General features: G+C 42.8%; 1 protein-coding gene and 2 pseudogenes across 4 annotated transcripts; 2 read left to right on the forward strand and 1 right to left on the reverse strand.

Moving 5' to 3' along the window:
* Nucleotides 1–1,733: 1,733 nt before the first annotated feature.
* LOC123063367 (pentatricopeptide repeat-containing protein At4g19220, mitochondrial) lies at nt 1,734–7,849 on the forward strand. 4 transcript variants are annotated; one of them, XM_044487135.1, is made up of 4 exons: nt 1,734–3,469; nt 3,677–4,678; nt 6,582–6,714; nt 6,802–7,849. In XM_044487135.1, exons 1-2 carry the CDS (start codon nt 1,813–1,815, stop codon nt 4,558–4,560), a joined length of 2,541 nt encoding a protein of 846 aa, XP_044343070.1. In that variant the 5' UTR covers nt 1,734–1,812; the 3' UTR covers nt 4,561–4,678; nt 6,582–6,714; nt 6,802–7,849. The 4 variants fall into 4 exon arrangements, with proteins under 4 accessions (XP_044343070.1, XP_044343067.1, XP_044343068.1 ...); XM_044487132.1 differs by having other exon boundaries at nt 1,734–4,678; XM_044487133.1 differs by having other exon boundaries at nt 1,734–4,623.
* On the forward strand, nt 5,129–5,804 carry LOC123063370 (uncharacterized; annotated as a pseudogene).
* Nucleotides 7,850–12,351: 4,502 nt separating the features above from the next.
* On the reverse strand, nt 12,352–17,067 carry LOC123063368 (two-component response regulator ORR24-like; annotated as a pseudogene).
* Nucleotides 17,068–26,608: the final 9,541 nt, after the last annotated feature.

The raw sequence follows: 26,608 nt of genomic DNA on the forward strand, positions 1-26,608 counted from the left end.
TCCAGTAGATCCTATATCGCGCATACCGCTGGTAACAAAACGACACAATATGGACCTACCCATTTAGTGGACTTATGTCTTCCTAGAACCGGCTCTTTTGTTTTTCTATTGGTTTCCTTCCAGGATTTTTGTATTTTTTTTTATGTTTTCAGTCCACGAACTTTACATAATCCTCAAATATTATTTTAAAAAACATGAATTTTTTTTAAGTCATGAAGAGTTTTCAGTCTTCTTCGTATTTCTGGAATCATGAACATTCTTTATCTCTCAAATAATTATTGAATTCACGAATATTTTTAGAATACGTGATTTTTTAATTTTAAAAAAATAATTAAGAAATTAAATTAAATTTATGAAATTTTTTGAAATATGAGAAAATTTTGAAATGCGAGAATAATTTTTGAAATTCTGGAAATATATGTCAAATTTATGAGCATTTATGATGTTGGGAATATTAGTTCAACTGTTTCGGAATTTTTTTTAAATCTGTGGACATTATTTCAAAACTTGATTGTTTTAAATCTAGGAACATTTATGAAATACGTGCACTTTTTGGAAAATCCAGACCATTTTTTGTAGTCCGTACACATTTTTTATATTAAAGAAGATATTTTGAATTCAGGATTATTTTTTGAAATTTAAAACTTTTTTGCAATCCGATCATTTTTTTCAAGAAGCAAAAAAAAAGAAAGTAGAAAAGAAAAAAAGAAAATAACAAAGAAAGGAAAAAATAAGGACGCTCAGCACATGGGCCGACCCAGAAGCGCCCGCGGGGGTTTAGGGGTTGGGTGTTTCGAGGTTATCCCCGGCCCATGCACAGGGATTAGGAGGCCTACGTAAATCCTTCATTCACTAGAAATTGAAATGGAGGATTACCGTTGACCGGGGCTATGTAAACCACAATGGACCCATTTAGTTAGTGGGTGTGAGCCTGTTTGCCAACATGTCTAGCCAACTGCCAGGAACGCATGTCGGGCGTGTAGGCTTCTTTGTAGTATGTGCTGCCGTGGACTGTAAATCAAGGATTAGAGCTAGTACACGATAAGCCGAATGGAATCATACTCATTTTTTTGCTTTAGGTTAGAGATTTCTTATGAGACATCGTGCAGCTCTTCTTCTAAAGTAACAAAAAATTAGCTCGGTAAGCAATATGGGGCTAAATAAATTACTACATTGTTTCTGAGCGTGGAACGGTTCACACTAAATTGAAAAAAAATATGGTGAAAACTGAGAAAATATGGGCTTGTATAGTAAAAGCTATTTTCTATTCAGTACTATGCAAACGGTGCATAATGATGCTATTAAGCCCCTCTTATTACACACATGTTATAGAAGTCATGGGTTGTGCCTAAATACAAACTGTGTGTGATAGCTTTTTGTCGGTCATAATCCCTACAGAATAACCATACATGATAAACTACATACTGTCGCATGGATAAATCGTGTGTATACATCGCACATGATACAAGAAGCCTAACTATGTGCGATACATTTTTTAATTGGGAACGCTACAAATCTGTTGTGCAGCGATTTTAGTAGGGATTGAGGTGGATTTAATCCTCTGCACGTCAAAATCCCCTTCTTTTTTTTTGAAAGTAAATCCCCTTCAATCCTCTTGACAAATCTGTAACCAAATAAGACTTCACTATTCACTGGGTTGGCCTCCCAGGAAACGTCATCCAAATAACATTTCCGCCTAAAAAACGTGTGAGCTTCACCTCAAAAAAAGAAAACAAACAAGAAAAAACGTGTGACACAGTTTGGGACCCTCGCCCTCGAGCTCCGAGGAGAGCCGCCGCGCTGCGCCGGTGGATGCTACGCCGAGCTCCCAGGCTTCTCGCCGCCGTAAACCTCACCTTCCCCGCCACAGCCGACCTCGCCCGCATTCCCTACCCGGGCCTTCACGTACCAACAGCACTGTTCCACCATGCGCCCGCTGGGGGCGAGGGTGTCGCCCGCCACCTGCTCGACGGAATGCCCCACGGAACACGGGCCAGCTCCATCGTGCGCGCGCTCAGGGACGGCGCGCGCCCGGCCGCAGACACCGTCGCCGCCCTCCACTGCGCGTCCCTCAAGTCCGGCGCGGTGCTGGACCCGCCCGTGCGCACCTCCCTCCTCACGGCCTACGCCAGGAGGAGGGGCGATGCGTGTGCCGCCCTGGCCCTGTTCGAAGAGGCCGCCCGCCCAGACGTGATCCTGTGGAACGCCGCGCTCGATGCTCTGACGCGGAGCTGCCGTCTGGGTGACGCTGTTGTTCTGTTCCGGCGGATGGTGTGCGTGCTCGGGGCGTTCGATTCGGCCACCATGGTCATCATGCTGTCGGGGGCGTCGCGTGCCAGAGACATGGAGCTTGGGACGGCGCTCCATGCCGCGGCCGTGAAGAGACGCCTCGACACTGACCTGAACCTTCAGAATGCTCTCGTGGACATGTACGCGAAGTGTGGGCGTTTCTGCACTTCGGAGGCTGTGTTTTGGAGGATGCCGTGTTGGGACACCACCTCATGGAATTCTATGATAGGTGGAAGCACGTTCAATGGACTTTCTGAAGTTTCAGCTTGTTACTTCAGGGAGATGATCCGTTTGGCGGTTCAGGCAGATGAGGTGACCCTGTCTTCTGTCCTTTCAGCTGCTTCTCACACAGATGATCCTTTGTCCTTTGGGGAGTCTGTCCATGGCTGTGTGGTCAAGCTTGGTTACGAGGACACTGCATCTTGCTCGGTGGCGAATTCTCTGATAACATTTTATTCAGAGCTTGGATTTTCCAACGATGCGGAGAATGTCTTTGCAGGCATTTCAAGTAAAACTTTGGTATCATGGAATGCTATGATCAAGGGATTGGTGGAGAATGAAAAGGTCAGCGAAGCCCTTTTTGTTTTCCATGAAATGATATGCAGGTACCAGCCAGATCATGCCACTTTAGTGACTGTAATTTCTGGCTGTGCTGACCAAGGACTACTCCGTGAAGGGAAAGAGATCCATGGATACATAGTCAGAAAAGGCCTTCTGCATGAGGAGTCTTCTATAGGAAATAGCTTACTTGGCTTATATATGAAATGCCATCACTCATTTACTGCTAAGCTTTTGTTCAGGACAATGCCAGTAAGAGACCTGATCTCATGGAACACAATGCTTTCTAGTTACTCAAGAGATGTCACATTGGGAGTAGAGGCTCAAGCTATGTTCAAAGAGCTGCTTTCTGAAGGTTTAAAGTGCACTTTGACCACTATACTTGCTGTTCTATCTTCATGCTCTTGTCCAGAAGACCTTAGCTTTGGCAAAGGAGTTCACTCTGTTATCCTGAAGTATGGATTTGTGAGTGCAGTTTCAGTTGTTAATGCGTTGATGCACATGTACATATGCTGCGGGGACACACTGGCTGCCTTAGCGCTGCTGGAAAGAATAATGTTGGCATCAGATATTATTTCATGGAATACAGCCATAGTAGGCTGTGTACAGAATGGACTACATGGTGACGCCTTGGAAGCCTTTCGGTTCATGCATTCATCTTTGCCACTAAATCCTGACAGCATTACACTAGTTAGTGTTTTATCAGCATGTGGAACTCTTAAACTGCACTCCCTAGGAAAGTCCATCCACTGCATGTCACTGAAGCACTTGCTTGCATGCAATTTGAGGGTGAAGAATGCCCTGTTAACCATGTATTTCCGGTTTGCAGATACTGAAAGTGCCGAGTCAATCTTCTATAGTCCCGGAGATATAAATTTGTGCTCCTGGAATTGTATGATTTCTGGCTTTGCACGGAATAACGATGGCTGGAGAGCATTGCAGTTCTATCAGAAGATTGAAGACTTCGTGCCTGATGAAATGTGTACAGTCAGTATCATCTGTGCTTGCACTCAACTAGGGGATCTTAGATATGGAAAGAGCATACATGGGCATGTGGTCAGGTCTGATCTTCAAAATAATGTTTTTGTTTCAGCATCGCTAGTTGATATGTACAGTAAGTGCGGAAGACTCGACGTTGCTGTCAGAGTATTTGAATCCTCTGCTGAAAAATCAATTGCTTGCTGGAACTCCATGATATCAGCTTTAGGATTTCATGGGCATGGGTTGCGATCAATAGAACTATTCTGCAAGATGATTCAGTCTGGGATGACAGCCACGAGTAGTACTTTTATTGCTCTTTTGTCAGCTTGCAGTCACTCTGGACTCACTAATGAAGGATGGGAGTATTACTACCTTATGTCAGAGAAATTTGGGATTACTCCAACAGCCGAACACCATGTATGCATCGTAGACATGCTTGGTCGTGCTGGTCGGCTGCAGGAAGCACATAAATTTGTGGAGAGTTTACCATCCAAGGAATCACATGGAGTTTGGGGTGCACTGTTAAGTGCTTGCAATAACAAGGCTGAACTCAAGATGGGCGAGTCCATCGCAAAGCATTTGCTCTGCCTGGAGCCTGAAAACAGTGGTTATTATGTGACAATTTCTAACCTGTATGCAAATCAAGACATGTGGGATGGTGCAGTCAAAGTTAGGGACATTTTGCAAGATAAAGGATTGATGAAGCCCCATGGTCACAGTATTGTTGGGTAAAGGGTGGCAAAGGAATGGTGGAAGCTATGCTGTCCAAGAAAAAAATCCACTAAATCACCAAAGGTGCACATTCCCTTCACTATTTTCTGTCATGCAGACTCGCTCAAGCACAATGCAGGTATCTGTCTGGTTACACACTTCTCCTCGTATAGTAATTAAGTGATTGAACCTATTTACATAGTATGTCGGATGAATTTCCTCATTTGGCCTTCAAATTTTTGTTCAAATTCTGAACTTCTATAATTGTTATGCTGTTTGTGGCTTGATGATCACTCTTGAACTAATTTTGCAAGTATATTACTGGAGATAAGCAAAACAAAATCAGATTTTAGCCAAAGGTTTTCGTCCTTTAAGCAATAGAAAATTAAATAAAATAAACGGGAGGACAAGCTGTATGTATCATACTACTCTGTTATTATTCTGAGCCAAACAAGCTTATGCCGGTGCTATACTGACCAGGGACCCCTCCCAGCCCCCGCGTCGCTCCCAGGGGCGACTCGGGAGGCGAAACCCTAGCCGCCGCCCAGGCTCCCCTCCTTCCCCTCCCTCTCCTTGCCGTCGCCAGAGGATGCCGGCGGGCAAAGCCCTCACCGGTGGACGGCGGCGGCGGGGCCCTCGTTCGTGTGCTCGCGCGCTGCTGCTGGGCGCGCTGGAGCGGCGGGAGCGCGCGGTGGCGCGGCGGGCGGCCGTTTGCTCGCGGGGAGGTCGAGATGGGGTGGACTGCGTGCGCGGTGGCGCTGCCATGGCGGCCGCCGGCCGCTGATGCGTGCGGCAGAGTTGAGGGCGCCCAGATCTGGGCCGCACGAGCCCGCCCAGGCTCTGCCCCCACCAACCCTTCTCCCTCCTCCCACCCCTCCCGGCCGCCGCCGGCGGTTGCCGCTGGGTTAGTAAGCACGCGTGCGGCGACCCTGATGGTTGCTGCTCCGCTGTGCCCCGGCGGATCCTGGCGGCGGAGGCTGCGGGCCAGCGCGGTGCAGGTGGCTGCTGCCGCCTGCTGGACGCGCTCCCGATGGTGGCCGGCCTGCTGGAGCTGCGCTGGTCGGTGCCCACTCCTGCGACGACAACGTTTCTAGGCTTCCCCCATGTGTGTTGGTCTTTTCCGACGATTCTGCGCCATGCCCGGTCTGCCACTGCATCTGAGGTCTTCGTTCTTGGGTCGGGGCGAAATCCCCGCGCGGCGACGACCTGCGCTGTCTACGGCGACGCCCGAGGGTGCCGTCACCTCCTTGGAGGCGTTGGCATGACCCTGACCGGACCTCCTCCTCGAGCACCGGGAGAAATCCTAGGTCCGGCCTCCCGGACCGGGCAGCGGCGGCGTCTCAACGCTGTTCCCCTCTTGATGGCGCTGCTTTGGCTGCAAGTGGAGTTCTTGATGCGACAGATGGTGGTTGGCGATGCATCGCTCTGGCGTAGACTGCTACACAAGGAGCAGGTCGCAACGTTTGCCTGCGCTGGCGCTCCCCAATGAATGCTACACCAGTTCCAATCAGGCCCTGCCTTCACCCGCCGACTCTCTAGGCACATGGGTGCGAGGTACGTCGGCCTGGGCAGTCCTGAAGCTGCATTCGTCCCTGGAAGTGTCTTGCAATGGCAGTGATGCTGCCCTGTTGCTCCGAGTCTCGGTGCTTCGCCATTTTGGCTGGAGGCAAGGCTGGGCGAGGCCTAATGTCGTTGAGTGTCTGTAGTTGAGGGCACCTCCTCACCTAGCTGTAGTCACTTGGTGAGGACGGTCGTGTGTGTGTGTGTGTGTCCCTCCTTTCTGGAGGTTGTACCCCCGATGTCTTCCTGTTCAATGCAATGAAACGCAACTCTTTTGCGTTTTCTCGAAAAAAAACAAGCTTATGCCTGTGAGAAAGAAAAGTTGAAACGAAGTATGTTAATGAGCTCAAGTGTTTATATGTCATATTATTATTTTTGGACGCCCTTCATTACCTCATCTAGATTACTTTTCACAAGTGTTACCGGCACTCTAGCATGAAATCCATCTAGTCATTTCTTAAACAACCGTTTATTTCATGTAGGTGGTCCTGTCAACCAGCCAACGACCATAAGCCAACTCTACACCATTCTGCCGACGACCATACAGCTGCAATTCTGAATCTGGCATTCCGGCACTTGACACGGTTTTCCAGGTTCATCAGGTGGCTTCTGCTGGTAAGCTCGATGCTGGTCTGTGCCCTGGCGTCATCATGGGTGTCCATGTGGCTAGTTTCTTTTTCTAATGTTTGTACATTTTTGCAGAAGATGCTAACCAGAGGTTTGTCTGTACGGCAAAGCACTCGAGAGCCAAGGAAAAGCAAGATCCAACCGTGTGGAAATTCTGCAATGATGGTACACTGCGTGCCAAAATTCGCAGTTTAGGCGGGCATGCTACAGCTAGTTTTGGATTGATAAATGGAGGAGCAGACAAATTGGGTGGTTATAATTGGGTGTTTGGGCGCAGGCAGGCAGACACGGAGCATGTGGCCGCACTGGAAGCCAGCCTAGAAAAATACTCTGGACTGGACAACCATTAATCACCACCGTTCTCTCTCTACCACTCCAGCCTGCCTGCTTGCCAGGATCTCTCTCTCTCTCTCTCTCTCTCTCTCTCTCTCTCTCTCTCTCTCTCTCTCTCTGGACAGTCCTTTTCTGGGCAAGATTTGTTGTCACTGGGCAGTATTCTCCAGTTATGTTGTGCACATGGGCATGGAGGAAGCTATTGCTAGCTGGGAGCAATACACCCGTACACTAATAGATGGGCATTCCCCATAGTTGTGTGATTCCTGTGCCATATTTGATGCAGCACATCTTATAAAGACAATTGCTTTCTGGAAAGGCAGCTGCTGGCTCTGTCTACATGGGAGAATATATATGTGGCACCTGTGTCTGCAGGTTCTTCTTTTAGTTCCTTTCCACAGTAAGCAAGCTGCCATCTGGATCAGTTCTACCCAAAAAAGGGAACAAAGAATTAGGAGATTTTTAACTAATTTAGAATGATTTTAGTCACATCTTTCCAGAGTGAGAAGTTGCAGTGGATCATTTTACAAAAAGAGGAGACAGATAACTTACAATATTGTTAGTCTCGGGAGGTGAAGATTAATGTACCAGTACCTATGATGTGACATAAAAATTGCTATGAATTTGGATAATGTGGCTAGTTTGGGGTGAATGATGCTTTTGGAACCTCCTGCGGTGTTTAGTAGTTTAGGTCATTGCTCTTGTTGATCCGTCATGGTGATTATGTAGCGATGAACCTTGCTTTTGCTGCCCTGAGGGGTGTGTTGCTGAACATGTTACTGTGTAACCGTTAAACCTGGATGCCTTTCGGGCTTTATTAATTTAAAGCCGGACGCTTCTAGCGTCTTCGTTCCAAAAGTTTGGGGTGAATGGAAGCTGCGTAAGATATTGTTTATGCCGATTGCCTAAGCATGACATTGATTAGCTTTGCTAAAGATGTTTGACGTATCATGAAAGAGGAGGGGCGCTTTGGGTATGTATGTTTCATGTAGCAGAGTGCCTCAAATCATTCAGACACATCCTATGTGTGCCATTATTAAAAGCAGATAAAGAGCCTAGCAAGCTTACATAGATCCTAATGTTAATCTGGTTCCTTTCACTTTTGGACGAGAAACCACATCGCATGATCTACACCTTCTTACCCATGTGAAGCTGCACATGTTTGCGGTATAGTGTTTACTAATGAGACCAAAGCCTAACACCACCTTTCGCTCCATTCAATCCTACAGTTTCAAACCCCCTTTTTTTACTTTATGTTCTAACTTAGTTTATTTTCGCGTTCTAATTTGTAGGTTAGCTAAAACTCCTTTTATTCTCGTTTCCTAGCAACAGATAGAACAGACCATTTCCAAATTATGGTTTGGGTGCGAATATAGCTACACAAACAACATAGTTGCGGGGTTGGTAGTGCCTTCCAATTCGCTCCCTGTGGGTTTCAACCCTTAGTCACTATGACCTATCCTAAGACAAACCAAAATTGAATTTACCATGGTCTGTCCCCTCTCACGTCCAGTGAAAGCCCTACACAGATCGGGCCCCATGGATCAGCGCACTGTCTGAAACCATATATGCGGGAGGGTCAAAACTAAGCATGCCACTTAAATTCAAGGGTTCGTAGAAGTTCTCAAAGGGCCCACTTAATTCAAGGGTTCGTAGAAGTTCTCAAGGGCACGCAGGCATTTTTTACGGCTCTGTCAATGGTCGGTATTAGAGCACTTCTGCCTCCCTTAGCATATCCTACTTCCACTTAAAACTAAAGTGTTCCTTGGGGGGCTGTTTGGGAACGTTGCTTACTGATGAACTGGTGGCTAAGAGACATGGCCCTTCTAATGGCTTGTGCGCTCTCCGTGGGAAGGGAGAAAACGTTGACCATATCTGTTTCTCATGTATCCCGGTGAAGGTCATGTGGGCTAGCGTTAGAAAAATTCATAATTTTACCTAGAAAACCTCTAGCTTCACTGATTTCTTTTGCATTGACCAAAGTGTTCCCTCTTTGCATTGAAACATGATTTCGATGCTTTGTTGGTCCTTTTGGACGGCGCGCAATAATATGGCCAGATAGCTACATTTTCAAAATGTCTATATGTCTTTAGTTGTGGCTTCTAGTGAAAAATTGAAGAAAAGCTATGGATGAAGAATATACGGCTGTAATGAAGAGTAACACCTGGCACTTAGTACTCCACCTCGAGGTAAAAACATGATGGGCCACAAACAAGTTTATCCCAGGTATAAAGTGTGCCTTGTTACTACAGGTTTCAAGAAGCATTAGTGTTTTGATTATCAGGATGCTAACCCTATTGTAAAAGCTTCCACCATAAGAATTGTACTAGCACATATGCCCATGCGTTCCAACAAGGATGAAAAATGATATGTACTTCAATTTAGGAAACATTGGATGCGCAAGCACAACATATCAACTCATTAAGTAGTTTAACTGACACACTCAATAGCCCTAAGGGAACTCCCCACTATATTTGAACTTATAATCATTTGTATTAACCCTAAATCTAGGTTGTGAATGTGCAGCCGACGAACTTACAACATGGCCAAGTTAAACAATGTCGGACTGCAATTATATATTAAGTTATATCATACTGCCATAGTCTCATAATATACCAACTATCTCATGTTCACCGACAATCCCGTGTACAAAGCATCGAGAGTATTGGGAGTTAATTTTTTCTTTTTGAGATATGTGAGTTAAATCCTTCCTACTCAACTATAACAAAATAATTGTGTGTTCGTTTCTCCAAGGATAATCAGGACCCACTCCTCACCCTCTATCCATTCTCGGAGCGGTTTATTGTTTTTCATACAACTTGCAAACATATATAAACTGATGAAATTCAGTGTAAGAAAATAAGAAGCGGTTGTTTAATTTCATAAGCAAACAAATCCTCTCATTTAGGTTTCAAGGGCTTGAGGGCCAAAACTCTACGACTAAGATACAACCTCACACGAAGATCAAATGCATCTAACTGTAGCGAGTGACCGCGTGAAGAAGCAGTTTCCACGTAAATATTATATTTTGGCTGCCACATGGGATAATTGGGCTCGCATACAATGCATCAATTGGAGGAAAGAAAACCCATTGCATGCATTGGCTGGTGTTCTATAACGATCTGCTGGGGAGATTAAATCCAACATTTTTCATGAATGACCCAAAAATAACGGACATACTTAGTGTACCTCGCTTAATAACGATGGACGGAGGTAATAGACAGAAGTACGAGCTAGCTCAATTTACTCACTCAAGGTTTTTCTTTTTTCAACAAATGTTCAGAATCTTAGAAAATGTCTATATGTCTTTAGTTGTGGCTTCTAGTGAAAAATTGAAGAAAAGCTATGGATGAAGAATATACGGCTGTAATGAAGAGTAACACCTGGCACTTTGTACTCCACCTCGAGGTAAAAACGTGATGGGCCACAAACAAGTTTGTCCCAGGTATAAAGTGTGCCTTTTTACTATAGGCTTCAAGAAGCATTAATGTTTTGATTATCAGGATGCTAACCCTATTGTAAAAGCTTCCACCATAAGAATTGTACTAGCACATATGCCCATGCGTTGCAACAGGGATGAAAATTGATATGTACTTCAATTTAGGAAACATTGGATGCGCAATCACAACATATCAACTTATTAAGTAGTTTAACTGACACACTCAGTTGCCCTAAGGGAACTCCCCACTATATTTGAACTTATAATCATTTGTATTAACCCTAAATCTAGGTTGTGAATGTGCAGCTGATGAACTTACAACACGGCCAAGTTAAACAATGTCGGATTGCAATTATACATTAAGTTATATCATATATACCAACTATCTCATGTTCACCGACAATCCTGTGTACAAAGCATCCAGAGTATTGGGAGTTAATTTTTTCTTTTTGAGATATGTGAGTTAAATCCTTCCTACTCAACTGTAGCAAAATAATTGTGTGTTCATTTCTCCAGGGATAATCAGGACCCACTCCTCATCCTCTATCGATTCTAAGAGCGGTTTATTGTTTTTCATACAACTTGCAAACGTATATAAACTGATGAAATTTAGTGTAAGAAAATAAGAAGCGGTTGTTTAATTTCATAAGCAAACAAATCCTCTCATTTAGGTTTCAAGGGCTCGAGGGCCAAAACTCTACGACCAAGATACAACCTCACGCGAAGACTAAATGCATCTAACTGTAGCCAGTGACCGCGTGAAGAAGCAGTTTCCATGTAAATATTATATTTTGGCTTCCACGTGGGATGATTGGGCTCGCATACAATGCACCAATTGGAGGAAAGAAAACCCATTGCATGCATTGGCTGGTGTTCTATAACGATCTGCTGGGGAGATTAAATCAAGCATTTTTCATGAATGACCAAAAAATAACGGACATAATCAGTGCACCTGGCTTAACAATGATGGACAGAGGTAATAGACAGAAGTACGAGCTAGCTCAATTTACTCATTCAAGGTTTTTCTTTTTTCAATAAATGTTCAGAATTTTAAACAATATTTGCATTTGTAAAAATTAGTTTATTTTTTAGAAATGAATCCTTTTTTCAAAAAAATTCCAAAAATTCAGAAATAGTTTATTATTCCAAAAAATCACTTCTTTTCAAAAAAGTTTGAAAACTCAAAAAGGTTTAAAGATTCTGCTGCAATTTTTACAAGAAAAATCGAAGAACTACGGTGGCAGACGTTGTTAACTCACGGGAGGTCACGTGATTGGTTCCACTCACGCACAATTTTTTGTTAACTGTTTTTTATGTTTTGCCACTGCTGTTTGTTTCTTTAACTCCTGCGCTACAAATATTCCACAAAAGTTAGCTTGTCATACTAGCGAGGAGTGCGGGCACAACACCTACTGGTTGCTGGTTCGATTCCCACCCGGACACCTTTTTTTATCTTGTTTTTCGACTTGGCTAAAGAGAAATCTCGCACGAGAGGATTTGCAGCGAACGAAAAACATTAGTCCCATGTCGGACGAAAAAAGATCTGGATCCCATCACAAACGATAAAACATGGAGAAACAATTCTTCCTTTAATATTTAGTAAAGATAAATATAAAGATTACACACAACAGTCTCCAAGGGATGGTGTTTATGCTTGTTGTGCAGAACACGCCAATTCTCAATGTTATGCTAAAGAAAGTGTGTCTCAAACAACCATTGGTATATGAAAATGGCTACACATATCACTATGTTTGCAAACTTGTCAAAGCACTCTATTGCTTTAAAGAGCCCCCTCGAGCATGAGACTCTTCATCAAGCATCTCATGCGTTGGGCAGGCTAACATACAGAACTATCATGCTTCTTCCACGATAGGATCATCTCCCGTGAAATCCTACATTGAGAGAAAAGTGTTACTCAAGTACACATGTCCAACTCAACAATTCATATGCATCACATAGATTCATACAAACGAGAAAAACTCTTACTTCCAGGTTCATGTTGGAAAATATATCATCCACTGAGAAGGCATTGATTTCATTTAGTTGATCATTAAGAGGTTGCTGATCAAGTGTGCCTTCTTGCATAGGAAGAATGCTAGCTCCATCCCCGCCATCAAGTAGCTGAGTCAATGAGAAGAAATCGTCTGTCTGAAGGTTGTGAAGCATCGAAGTAGTTCTTTCACTATTGACCAGATGATTATCTTTAGTTGAAGTTCTACTTGCATCAAGTGCAGAGCTACCATTCAACATCGTTCCTACTGAGCTTGTGTTGCTTGCCATGTTGAATGGTGCCATCTGCTCAGTGAAGCCTCCCACTAATGCGGTGTTGCTTATGAATGGCGCCTTTTCATTTTGCAGAGGCAACCGGCCAGATGACATTGCATAGCTCTCTAGTTGGTTGATCTGTGGGAAGTTCACCTGTGATGCGACAAGAGACCTCCCACCACCAACTGTTGTATTTGCAAATGAACTTTGACAATTGGAAGGGGTTTTGCCTTTGCTTATCTCCATTAGCTTGCCACACATGAGGTCAGCATAGGAATTACTATAATTGAATGAAGGAAATTCATCTAACATTATCTCATTGGGTATGTTGTTGTATAGGCTAACGGGAGGGTCACCAAAACCTGTGAATCTTCTTGCATCCGACGGTTGTTTCCCAACATACCTCAGCATTCTACCATCATGGAGGTATGACCCCATGTCGAAGTTGCTTTGGTTGTTCATCGCCGGAGCCAAGTGACCTGTTGCACCATAGTTTTTTGTACTCTAAGAGGAAGTGTCGCTAGAGGACGCACTCCATCTTCCATGTTCATGATTATGCATGAAATTGCCCTTGTTGTTCATGTTGTACGATGAGTTCCATCTTTCATATGCATCACCAGAGTGATTTGAGTTGACTTTTTTTAAATGCAATCTATACTTCTGAAATAAAAAGATAGACAAAATAACAAGGTATGAGATGGATGCTCATCGGAAAAAAAATAACAGTAAATATGTGAGTACAAAAAGAACTAATGTTGTTGCATGGGTAAAAATACTCCTAAAAATATGAGGCTTGCATTATATGAGATAAGCCTCGCATTTTAAGGGAAACATTTAATTAAAATTACACTTCATGATAGTTGCATCACTAGAGCTTTGACTGATATCTTCCCCGGAAAATACAAGCTTGCACTTATATATGACAAAGTGTTAGACTACGAATAATAGTAAGAAAAACATAGAAATTAAGCATAAAGGTCGAAAGTAAACCTGTAGATGACTCGCGATATTCTCTCTACTGAGGTAATCCACATTCATCAGCTCCAATACCTTTTTTGGAACAGCCCCTACAATTATGTAATAAAAAATTATAATGAAAAGATGGAGCAGCCAACATTGTCAATGAATGAGGCACAAGATGTGAATTCTTACTATCAAGGCCGATCTGGTTGATAGCTTCTAGGAACTTGTTATGCAGCTGAATTGTCCATGTCACCCTGGGCTTTCTGTGGGTGGCGGATACACATGTGCTTTCATTGTGCTTGTTAGAATCATCTCCAACATTTCTCTTATTCCCCGATAACTTACTCTTGTCAGCAGTCGCTGGTTGAACTCTCTGGACATCACTGTCATGATCGCTGATGTGGCTTATTGCTTTGGGATTTCTCCACCTTTGAACATGTTGCCATATGTTTTTTAGCTCATGGGTATGGACTGGCTTCACCATAAACTCGGATGCGCCTTGTTCTATCCCCTTCATCACAACCTTCTTGTCGCAATCGACGGATAGCACTGCATGCCATATGACCAATGACTTAGATTTAGAATTTAGAAATTCACAAAACTCTATGAAGTGTACATATGTTTTGGTCAAAGTGCCTATAGACAAAGAAAAGCATTTCAATGTTCAATTTTATAATTCTGCTTCAATGCAGACTAAATGGGAAAAATTTCACACATTCAATATGAAGATACAGAAATAATGGCTGAAACAATAACAATAACACAATGCCTAAGCCATATCACGACATGTTCCGCGTAGGGAAAACACATCATCATGTCTAACTATTGGTGAACCTGAAGATCAAGTAATATTATTGGCAGTCAACCATGTTTATCTAGCATACTAGGTAACATCTATCGGCCCATGTAATGCTCTAAGCATTTTAAGTGATCACACTCATATTAGTTTTTAAATGTTAAGCACCATTGTCAATAGCTTTTTTATTGCAACTAGCTAATTGTCTGTGCTTGCCATGGGGGCATACATATTCTACGTGATAATTTTCATGATTAATGTGGTCCTCGCGTCCAGTGCTTGATGATACTTTTTATAATTAATGTGATACTCCTGTCCAAAGAATGATACTCTTCATAATTAACATGGTCCTCTCGTCCAATGCTCGATGATACTTTCCATAAATTAATGTCTAGATAATTGACATGTGTAAATAACTATGTAGCTAATTAATTGCATGCAGTTGTGGGCGAGGCGGAGATTGGGCAAGAATTATCTGGGACGATTTTTGGGCATTAATAGTAGAGATTCAGGAAAATAAGTACGCGTGGTTGCACTTTCTGTGAATGTAATTTGACTATGAATTAGTGTGCTGGTTCAAAGTCAACAAAAATGCAGTATTGTAGGTATTACCCGTGGTTAACCTACTGGATGTATGTACTTAAAAGTGACACTCCTACTTTATATGCTATTCTCGAGAGTAAATAGTCATAAGGAGTAACAACTTTAAGGAGAATGAACATGAGTAGTAATCTCAATCTTAATAATATCAATACAACATAGGTATTTCTTAATTGTAGTATTCATGAAACCCCTAGCAAACAGATGTGGTGCAATTGTGTACTTTGTGTGATTGGTAGAACACGAATTTTAATATTAGCTTTGGAAACAACTAAATATAACTTGGTCATATTATGAAATATGAATAGATTATAGTTTTCGTTCTTATTGGTAGGATTTTACAACTAATTGAGATGATATAAAATTAAATTCTAGATGTTCATAAATACAACCAACGAACACGTGGATAGTGGGGTCTACATTACATTGGAGTGATAGAGACTCTCACTAAGCCAAACTACACATTTATAAAATTAAATTGTGGATAGTCCATAAAAGACGCCCATCGAACATGTGGATGTGGAAACTATGTTACATTGGAGTGACACAGACTCTCACTAAGACAAATTAGCCATTGGAGTGACCATGTCTCTAGCCTACTAAACACTATCAACCTAATTATTAAAAACAATAATTGGGATCTCATAATCACGTGCTCTCCACGCTTGTTCCCCTTTCCCACCATCCATCCGATCTGATGGATGGATGGTTAGATATGATCCCATTGTTTTGGGCTAGAAACCGACACTGCATCCCCTACTAACTCATGTGTCGCTCCACCTCCGCTCTCCCGCCGCACTTGCCATCCGATCGGACGGATGGCTGGATAGGATGCCATTGGTTTGGGCTAGAAACCGACAATACGTCCCCTACTAACTCATGTGTCGCTCCACCTCCGCTCTCCCGCCCCACTCGCCATCCGATCGGACGGATGGCTGGATAGGATGCCATTGGTTTGGGCTAGAAACCGACAATATGTCCCCTACTAACTCATGTGTCACTCCACCTCCGCTCTCCCGCCCCACTCGCCATCCGATCGGACGGATGGCTGGATAAGATGCCATTAGTCTGGGCTAGAAACCGACAATACGTCCCCTTACTAACTCATGTGTCGCTCCACCTCCGCTCTCCCGCCCCACTCGCCATCCGATCGGACGGATGGCTGGATAGGATGCCATTGGTTTGGGCTAGAAACTGACAATACATCCCCTACTAACTCATGTGTCGCTCCACCTCTGCTCTCCTACCCCACTAGCCATCCGATCGGACGGATGAACGGTTAGATGGTACCCGACACCCCGTTGGTTCGGACTCAATGGGGATCCCGTTCTTTAGAACTCTTCCAGGTTAGAAATAGAGTGCGGGTGCCGTGCATGTGTACGTGGCTTCATAAAATCGTCCTAAATATATAGGATCTCACATGCTGCCCAAAGAAATTAATATCCTCTCAGGGTAACTCCAAGATTGAGGAGTAAAAGCACGTTGTTAAGAACAATTGTCAATGCTCATGGATGCAAAACACAAAAGTTGGACTTTGGATTGAGAGCTGTGAGAGTACTGATGACGGGCAGATTCATCTCGAGGCGGATGAGCTCGAGGAGCTTGAAGCCGTCCATGTCCGGCATGCGCACGTCGGTGATGACGAGGTCGAACTGCTGCTTCCCTGCCATGAGCATCCTCAGCGCCGTCTTTGCATCCATCACCGTCGTTGCTGCATAGCGGCAAGCATTATTCGCGAGAAACAAATAGATCACAAGGCATCGATTCTAATGGACTATGGCGAAATGGAGGGATCAAGAGACTCACGTTGGTACTTGCAACGGCGCAAGAGGGCTTCTAGTACCGTGAGGCAGACGCGGTCGTCGTCGACGACGAGGATGCGTAACCCCTCCGGGAACTTGTCCTCCGCCGCATCCTCCATCATCTGCCTTCGGTCCCCACCCATCGTGGCCATGTTCTCCGAACTTCTTCCCACCTGGAAAAGCAAACGGCATCAAGAAAAATACTGAGTAAAAAACAAATCAACACAAACCTCACAGCCATCTAGCTAAGAACACAACCCAAAACCTCTATTAGCTTCCTCGTCTCAGGACACAACTGAAGTTAACAATCCGGATTTCAGAGGAGTGGTGAGAAGGGCTGGAGGATGCAGGGCGTCTATTTATAGGGCTAGAGGGGTCAAGGGAAGTCTTGCGGTCCAGAGTGTGCATGCGCTAGTTTCTACTCCTTAATTTCTGCAGCTAGGCCATTTGATCTGGCGATGTCAATGTGCGTGTCTTCTTGTGCAATCAGCCCATGGTTCCTTCCATGAGAGGTGAGCAAAACCACGGGTTGTGTTGCCGTTTTTTGCTTTTGTTCTTTTCTCACCAAATGTTTAATGCTGGAACACAAATGTTATGATCTTGAATTACAAAAAGGAGAGGCTCCTGCTCCTGCTTCCTTTGACCGGGAACAGAGAGAGCGTTCATGTCTCAATCGTCAGATTCCTACCTACCTTTGCATGGCAACGTGAGAATGTGAGGGCCTAATATAAACTCAAGGAGTGGAAGTCCTTTTCCACTTATCACTTTGTGGAAAAATAATATGACAAGGGCATTTTTATCTGAAGAAAAACACTTCAAAAACACTTCAAGGGTGTTTCAGACTAGGGAGTACCGGATGCACCCTAGCTAAGGACGAGAGTAAGTGAGTCGTAACACACAAATTCGAACCAAATGATTGCTTATTATGAGGTGTCAGGCCTATGTATTAAGCAAAGAAAGAAAATATCGTTTACAAAGAAGGGAGGAAGAAATACAGGGATAGAAGAGTGGAGTTCTTGTGGTCCAGGGGTTGGATGTCTGTAGTTTCTGCCATTTTTATTTTCATTACTCTCCATAAAAAAATCAGTTTTTCTTCCCATTCCAGTGTCAAATGTCAACTTTCTTGTGGTCCAACGTTGGAGCTAGATGATATCGTCTGTATTCCAAAAGAGGCTTTTGGCGATGTTCAAGTCATATCTCAAATTAATACCTCACCTTTATTCTCATGAAATTTGTTTCGGTGCACCGAAAGCATATGTTCATTGTCTCACTATATATATATAAACTAATAGATGATCCGTTGAATGAGTTAGGCAATTTGGAGGCCCGGCCCAGTGAACCAAGATATTTTTAAATGATAAAAAATCCTATTTAAAAGTTTTAATATATTCTGAAATAGTTTGACTTGTAATTGATGTATTTTACATATGTGTATGCTTCTCTTAAAATATACTTTACCATGTATGTAGATTTGTATGCATGTGCTGTTTGCTATTTCTAAATGTAGATCTTGGTCCTTTTGTGTGCATGAAAATTTCTAGGTGCAGTAGATAACATCTTATGATCATTTCCAACAAAAATACACCTCAACTATTTTCAAAAACCCAGATTCGACGGAGTCCAGGATCCGATCAAACTTTATCGCAATCAGTTTGAAGCAATCACAAAAGGAAACATGACAATGCATACTGATTCTGAGCGCATCACGCATAAATAGAGAAGCAATGAAAAAAAATTAATTTAAACTGTAAGTGTTGGACCAAAATGATATGGTGTGATTTGGACGAGTGGAACTCCCAACCACTTAAAACACATTCTTGAAGAAGTAGGCATGCGATGGCTGCCGTTTCTTGTTCTTTTTTGGAAAATATTAGAGATCAATGATATCCTGTGAACTTCCCTACAGCTCGCATTATTCATGGACATGAATAATTATATTATGAAATGCCAACATATGATCTGACAAATCCTATTAAAATGATTTAAGGGATGCGGTAGCGCTTACTATCATTGTGGAAAAATGCTTAAAAATACCTGGCCAACGGAGATGAAAGGAGTCAATGTGCCACATGACAGTTGGAGATGAAAGAACACAATGTGCCACATGAGAGAGGGGAAGAAAGGAGTCAAAGCGCCACTCGACAAAGAGAGATGAAAGGAGTTAGCACACCACGTGAAAAATGGAAATGAAATGATTCAACCCGACACATAACAAATGAAGATGAAAGGAGATAATGTACTATGTGACAAATATATGTCGTAAGAATAAAAAAGTTTGGATTTGGAGGGCAAGATTGGAACCCAATGATTTCTATATAGAAAGACCTAGAGGCACCACTTAAGATCATTGCTTTAAATGGAGTCCAACATGATGCATTGATATAATGGTTTTCTCTTTTTAGGAAATTGTTTTTGAAGAAGATGATGACCCACCCAATGGAAATGGAAAATTTCTACTTTTTACGATGATGTTTGACGTTTGACTCTGCATAGGTCGGATACTATACCCATACAACGAATCACCTCATGGGTCCTGTACCATTGTACGATGCCCTTATGGGTACTCTAGAGATACTCCACTAAGATCCACCCCAAATTTGGTGATGTCAAATTGTTGGGAAACATAGTAGAAGACCAAAAATCGCCCTACGATCAAGATTCCGGATCACTATGAAGATGCATAGAAGGTTAGATGGGATTGTCACCAACTTCGAGTTGCAGTGGAAGAAGAGTTAGTGTAGATCGTTCTTGAAGTCCCTCGAACCGTCCAGGATGATCCCTTGAATCGAATACCGAAAGCACGGGCTCTCTATGGATTGCACGCGTACGGGCTTCACGATTTGGCAGAGCTTCGCCATGCAGAGTTTAGCATCGCCTGATAATTAGGGGAGGGAGGAAGAGAACTACACATGGCTTCTCTATTATCTGGATTAGAAAAATCTAGAACAACTCTAAACTAGAATTAGAGCTAGAGAAGGGGCGCTCGAGGCAAAGCGACTTGTCTTTCTAGGGGCCCCCTCTCATATATATATAGGTGTGGGGGAAGGGGAGGCCGACTTGGAGGAGGAGCCTCCCTCCCTTGGTGCATCGACCAAGGAGGGGGAGTCCTCCCTCCAACCCCCTCCCCCTTTAGCTTGTCCAAAAAGCTAATAAGGGGCGCCTCCACTATTGGGCCTAATAACTTTTCCCATCAGGCCTTTATTATTTTCCTTACCCATAGCCTCTAAATAAATCCTAGGGGCATGTTAATCAATATTTGAGCCCTCTATATTAATATTAGGTTCCTAGAAACATTTTCTGTTTATATATTTTCCCAGTATTACCCGAGACGCTTCCGGTTTCTGTTGAAACTAGTTCTTTTATTGCTTAAACAATTCTGGTAATATTTTCATTCCTCACTCCACTAGAAATCATCAGATTGTAATTCCTTGTACACGTGGCATAGGCGGGCGGAGGAGGAGAAGCAGGCGTTTATGTGCCCACTTCTCATGCTCTTAGTGATGTGTGAATGACCCCACCTTATATATTGGTCCAACTCACCCTCCACAACCGAGGTCGGATTAAACTTTTCACACTCTCTTGTCGACACTAGTAGAAAACAGGGCTTTGGTCCAGGCCGGGCCAGCCCATTAGTCCCAGTTCAGTCACGAACCGGGACCCATGTGGGCAACAGTCCCGGTTCATGAGGCTAGGGGGCCGGCCAAGCCTCGTGGGGCATTTGTCCCGGTTTGTCTGGACCCTTTGGTCCCGGTTCCAGACACGATCCGGGACCAATGGGCCTCGCTCCTGGCCCACAACCATTGGTCCCGGTTCGTGGCTGGAACCGGGACCAAAGGGGGTCCTTTAGTCCCAGTTCTAGTCACGAACCGGGACCAATGAGATGCCTATATATACCCCCTCGCCCGCGAGCAGAGCACTCCACTACTCTGTTTTTCTGGCCGGCCGTTGGAGAGTTTGGTGGTGCTCTAGCTCACCTCCTATGCACATGAGGTGTTCGATGAAATGCCCGAGCCATACTTAAACTTTCTCCTCTCGAAGCTCCTTGTCCAAGCTCCATTTTCCTCGAGATTTGTCTAGGTTTGGCGGTTCGTCCTGTCCCGTCCCCGTCCTCACCGCCATCGATCGCCCGTGCTGATCTCGTCGTCGGCACCACCGTGGTGAGCCTCTTGATCTTATCTTCTTTCTAAAAGAAAAAATTTCTTACTTGTATGATTTAGATAGATACTTGTGTAATTTTCTTACTTTTTATTATTGTTTGTTATTATATAGTGCGATGGTTTTGGTATTCGCCTCCGTCGGCCCCCGTCCTGTCTATGATTCGGATGTGGTATATATAATCTTTTATAACTATTTGGTTCATTTATTGTTTATGACAATTATGCCGACCAATGTGACATAGATTTTTTTATCTAGGAGGCATGTGAACCGGAAATTCCAACCGACCCTAGTGTCGAGAGGTTAAATTTAGTTGAAGAACAAAACAATTACTTGAAGGAAAAATTAAAAAAACATTGAGGAGGAGAAGATGATATTGTTGCATGTTGCGGATGTCGTCGATGATCACAAGATCAAGATGGATGCAATGCGCTTGAAGATTAGAAAGATTAGAAAATATGCCATTCATACTGAGGCTTGGTATCATTATGTCGTTGGATCAATTGTTACCTTGGTTGCGATTATGATCGCATTTGTTGTTGCATTGAAATATTTTAGATAGTTTCAATGTATGGTTCAATTAGATGCTCTGGAGAGCTATATGTTGTTCAATGAGAACTATGTATGTACTTCGGTTTTAATGTGATGATGAAATTCTATTAATTTGGTCACTTATCTATTCATGATGTTCTGTAATGGTTTTTGACACACTTAATTATATATAATGCATGCAGATGAACCGACAATGGATGCATGGTAATAGATGCACCTCCGAGTACATTGAGGGCGTGCATAATTTTCTCGCGATGGCTGAGGCAAACAAGCAGAATGGTTTTGTGTGTTGTTGTGGCACCCGATCCGCATGGAGCAGGGGCCTTTGCACGTCAGCCCAGGATAACACCTGACGCACGACAAGTCCATGATATAGCATTCCAGGTACAAGAATATTCATCAAGTACATGTATAGAAGATTACATCATTGATGAATACAGTCATCTGGCACAGCTCTAAGGCTATTAAAAGGCAAGGGAAGTCTTGATTTGACGGCTCATCAACTCTGACTGGGCTCCATAACTCACATGACTGGCAAGATTACGGCCTAGCACGACAGAACAAGCAAACAAACCAGGCACGACCTACAAACTGGCATGACACGCCAGGTCAGTGCATTGAATGTACTTGCAAGACAACCAAATACATAGCATCCAAACAAGCAGAAGACAAAGCAAGAACCAAGCGCATGCAACAACCTATCTCATATCAATTACTAAACATGGCATGATAAAGATCAACTAAGCATGACAATACCATATCATCTACTAACATGACAATGACATGGCATATCAAAACATGCTTCTAACATGGCAATAGTGATACGTCTCCAACGTATCTATAATTTTTGATTGCTCCATGCTATATTATCTACTGTTTTGGACTATATTGGGATTTATTTTCCACTTTTATATTATTTTTGGGACTAACCTATTAACCGGAGGCCCAGCCTAGAATTGCTGTTTTTTTGCCTATTTCAGTGTTTCGGAGAAACAGAATATCAAACGGAGTCCAAACGGAATAAAATCTTCGGGAACGTGATTTTCTCACCAAACATGATCCAGGAGACTTGGACCCTGCTCCAAGGAACAAAAGAGGCGGTCACGAGGGTGGGGGGTGCGCCCCCCCTAGGGCGTGCCCCCTGCCTCGTGGGCCCCTCGTTGCTCCTCCGGCGTACTTCTTCCTCCTATATATACACATGTACCCCCAAACGATCAGACGAGGAGCCAAAAACCTAATTCCACCGCCGCAACTTTCCGTATCCATGAGATCCCATCTTGGGGCCTGTTCCGGAGCTCCGCTGAAAGAGGGCCGTCATCACGGAGGGCTTCTACATCATTCTAGCCTCTCCGATGAAGTGTGAGTAGTTTACGTCAGACCTTCGGGTCCATAGTTAGTAGCTAAATGGCTTCTTCTCTCTCTTTGAATCTCAATACAAAGTTCTCCCCCTCTCTCGTGGAGATCTAGTCAATGTAATCTTCTTTTTGCGGTGTGTTTGTTGAGATCGATGAATTGTGGGTTTATGATCAGGTCTATCTATGAATAATATTTGAATCTTCTCTGAATTCTTTTATGTATGATTGGTTATCTTTGCAAGCTCTTCGAATTATCCGTTTGGTTTGGCCAACTAGATTGGTAGTTCTTTCCATGGGAGAAGTGCTTAGCTTTGGGTTCGATCTTGCAGTGTCCTTTCCCAGTGACAGAAGGGGCAACAAGGCACGTATTGCATCGTTGCCATCGAGGAAAACAAGATGGGGTTTATTTCATATTGCATGAATTTATCTCTCTACATCATGTCATCTTGCTTAAGGCGTTACTCTTTTTTTAACTTAATACTCTAGATGCATGCTGGATAGCGGTCGATGAGTGGAGTAATAGTAGTAGATGCAGAATCGTTTCGGTCTACTTGTCACGGACGTGATGCCTATATACATGATCATGCCTAGATATTCTCATAATTATGCTCAATTCTATCAATTGCTCAACAGTAATTTGTTCACCCACCGTAGAATACTTATGCTCTTGAGAGAAGCCACTAGTGAAACCTATGGCCCCCGGGTCTATTCTCATCATATCAATCTCCATCACTTTAATATTGTTTTGCTATTTACTTTGCCTTTACTTTTTTACTTTGCATCTTTATACCAAAAATATTCTATCTATCAGATCTCACTCTCGTAAGTGACCTGAAGGGCTTGACAACCCCTAATCGCGTTGGTTGTGAGTAGCTATCGTTTTGTGCAGGTACGAGGGACTTGAGCGTGGCCTCCTACTGGATTGATACCTTGGTTCTCAAAAACTGACGGAAATACTTACGCTACTCTGCTGCATCATCCCTTCCTCTTCGGAGAAAACCAACGCAAGCTCAAGACGTAGCAAGAAGGATTTCTGGCGCCGTTGCCGGGGAGTCTACGCAAAAAGTCAACATACCAAGTACCCATCACAATCCCTATCTCTCGCATTACATTATTTGCCATTTGCCTCTCGTTTTCCTCTCCCCCCAATTCACCCTTGCCGTTTTATTCGCCCTCTCTCTCTCTTTCCTCCCTCTCTGTTTGCCTCTCTGTTTGCCCGTGTGCTAGTTTGCTTGCTTGTCATTATGTCTGAAGTTGCGGAAGTTATCGCCAATATGGGCGATAACAATATCATGGAAAATTCTGATGCTCCTACTAAAGAACCTACCATCTTTCATACATAAAAATTCCGCGTTGATAGTGGTAATATTATTGGAAAAGGAGTTATTCAAGATTTCTTTACTTGTGCCGGTGCTTTACCTTCTATGGGTAGTTCTATCCTTCACATAACTAGTAGTCTTGCGGACTCTATTGCCATGCTTGTAGTTGAACTTTAAAGACAATTCATGCACATGCATCCTTCCATACAAAGGATTTTTTTGGAATTTTCTAATATTGAGCATTCTTCTATTAAGCGTGCCGCTACTATCTTTTTGGCTCATGAGTTTAGATTCATAATAAGAGAAGCCAAAGAAATCTTTGCGCATTATAGGGTGGACGCTTGCCATCCTCCCATAGAGGCTATCCTCTTTGATCAAGAAGAAATAATGTGCTTTCAATCTCTAGATTATGTTGCTTTTAATGAAAATCTTAGAAGAAGGGTGCCTACCAATGTTTTAGTTGATAGAATTTCTGAACTTAATGATGATTTGGCTATTCGAGATAATGAACTAGGATATTCTCTTGAATATAGGCTCACAAAGTTCTGTCAAAAGAATGCTTATAATGATGAATTGGTTGTGCACTATAAAGGACCAAAGGAGGAACCTATACCTCCCAAGGTTGATCTTGGGGACTTTTGTCCCGTTAAATTTAGTCCTTTCGATTACTTTTTCTTGCCTCAAAGAAAACTTTCTGCCAAACGTAGAGAATATGAAATGAGTTTCACCAATCTATCTTATTACTATGGCAATACCTAGATCTATCCTCGCTTGTTATGCCTAGCGAGGGGCGTTAAACGATAGCGCTTGTTGGGAGGCAACCCAATTTTATTTTTATTCCTTGCTTTTTGCTCCTGTTTATTAATAAATAAATTATTTATCCTCTGTTTTGGTTGTGTTTTTTGTGTTTAATTAGTGTTTGTGCCAAGTAGAACCGTTGGGAAGACTTGGGGAAAGTCTTGTTGAACTTGCTGTAAGAAACAGAAACTTTAGAGCTCACGAGAACTGCTGCAATTTTTTATTTTAAGAGTGCTATTTAGTTAATTTATTTTGAAGATGATTAATAGATAAATTCCTCACGTCCAGCAATTTATTTTAGAATTTTTGGGGTTCCACATCTTGCGCTAGCTACAGATTACTACAGACTGTTCTGTTTTTGACAGATTCTGTTTTTCGTGTGTTGTTTGCTTATTTTGATGAATCTATGGCTAGTAAAATAGTTTATAATCCATAGAGAAGTTGGAATATAGTAGATTTAACACCAATATAAATAAAGAATGAGTTCATTACAGTACCTTGAAGTGGTCTTTTGTTTTCTTTCGCTAACGGAGCTCACGAGTTTTCTATTTTGAGTTTTGTGTTGTGAAGTTTTCAAGATTTGGGTAAGAATTTGATGGATTATGGAACAAGGATTGGCAAGAGCCTAAGCTTGGGGATGCCCATGGCACCCCCAAGATAACCCAAGGACACCAAAAAGTCAAAGCTTGGGTATGCCCCGGAAGGCATCCCCTCTTTCGTCCACTTCCATCGGTAACTTTACTTGGAGCTATATTTTTATTCACCAACATGATATGTGTTTTTCTTGGAGCGTCTTGTATTATTTGTGTCTTTGTTTGTTAGTATGCCACAATCATCCTTGCTGTACACACCTTTTGAGAGAGCCATACATGAATTAAAATTTGATAGAATACTCTATGTGCTTCACTTATATCTTTTGAGCTACGTAGTTTTGCTCTATGTGCTTCGCTTATATCCTTTGAGCGTTATAATTTTTCTCTATGTGCTTCACTTAGATCTTTTAGAACACGGTGGTGGATTTGTTTTAAAGAAACTATTGATCTCTCATGCTTCACTTAAATTATTTTGAGAGTCTCTTAATAGCATGGTAATTTGCTTAATAATAATATGCTTGGTATTCAAGATTTGTGAAACTTCCTTTTGAGTGTGTTGAATACTAAGAAAATATTGAAGCATGATAATTGTTTTGAGATATGGAGGTGATAATATTAAAGTCATGCTAGTGGAGTAGTTGTGAATTTAAAGAATACTTGTGTTGAAGTTTGTGATTCCCGTAGCATGGACGTATGGTGAACCGTTATGTGATGAAGTTGGAGCATGATTTATTTATTGATTGTCTTCCTTATGAGTGGCGGTCGGGGACGAGCGATAGTATTTTTCTACCAATTTATCCCCCTAGGAGCATGCGCGTAGTACTTTGATTTGATAACTTCTAGATTTTTGCAATAAGTATATGAGTTCTTTATGACTAATGTTGAGTCCATGGATCATACGCACTCTCATCC

Source organism: Triticum aestivum, chromosome 3A (assembly GCF_018294505.1).
Source record: "Triticum aestivum cultivar Chinese Spring chromosome 3A, IWGSC CS RefSeq v2.1, whole genome shotgun sequence".
Taxonomy (NCBI): Eukaryota; Viridiplantae; Streptophyta; class Magnoliopsida; order Poales; family Poaceae; genus Triticum; species Triticum aestivum.

Excerpts from the sequence above, each read along its gene's own strand:
- LOC123063367 (XM_044487132.1), top strand. The coding sequence starts at position 1,813 with ATGCTACGCCGAGCTCCCAGGCTTCTCGCCGCCGTAAACCTCACCTTC.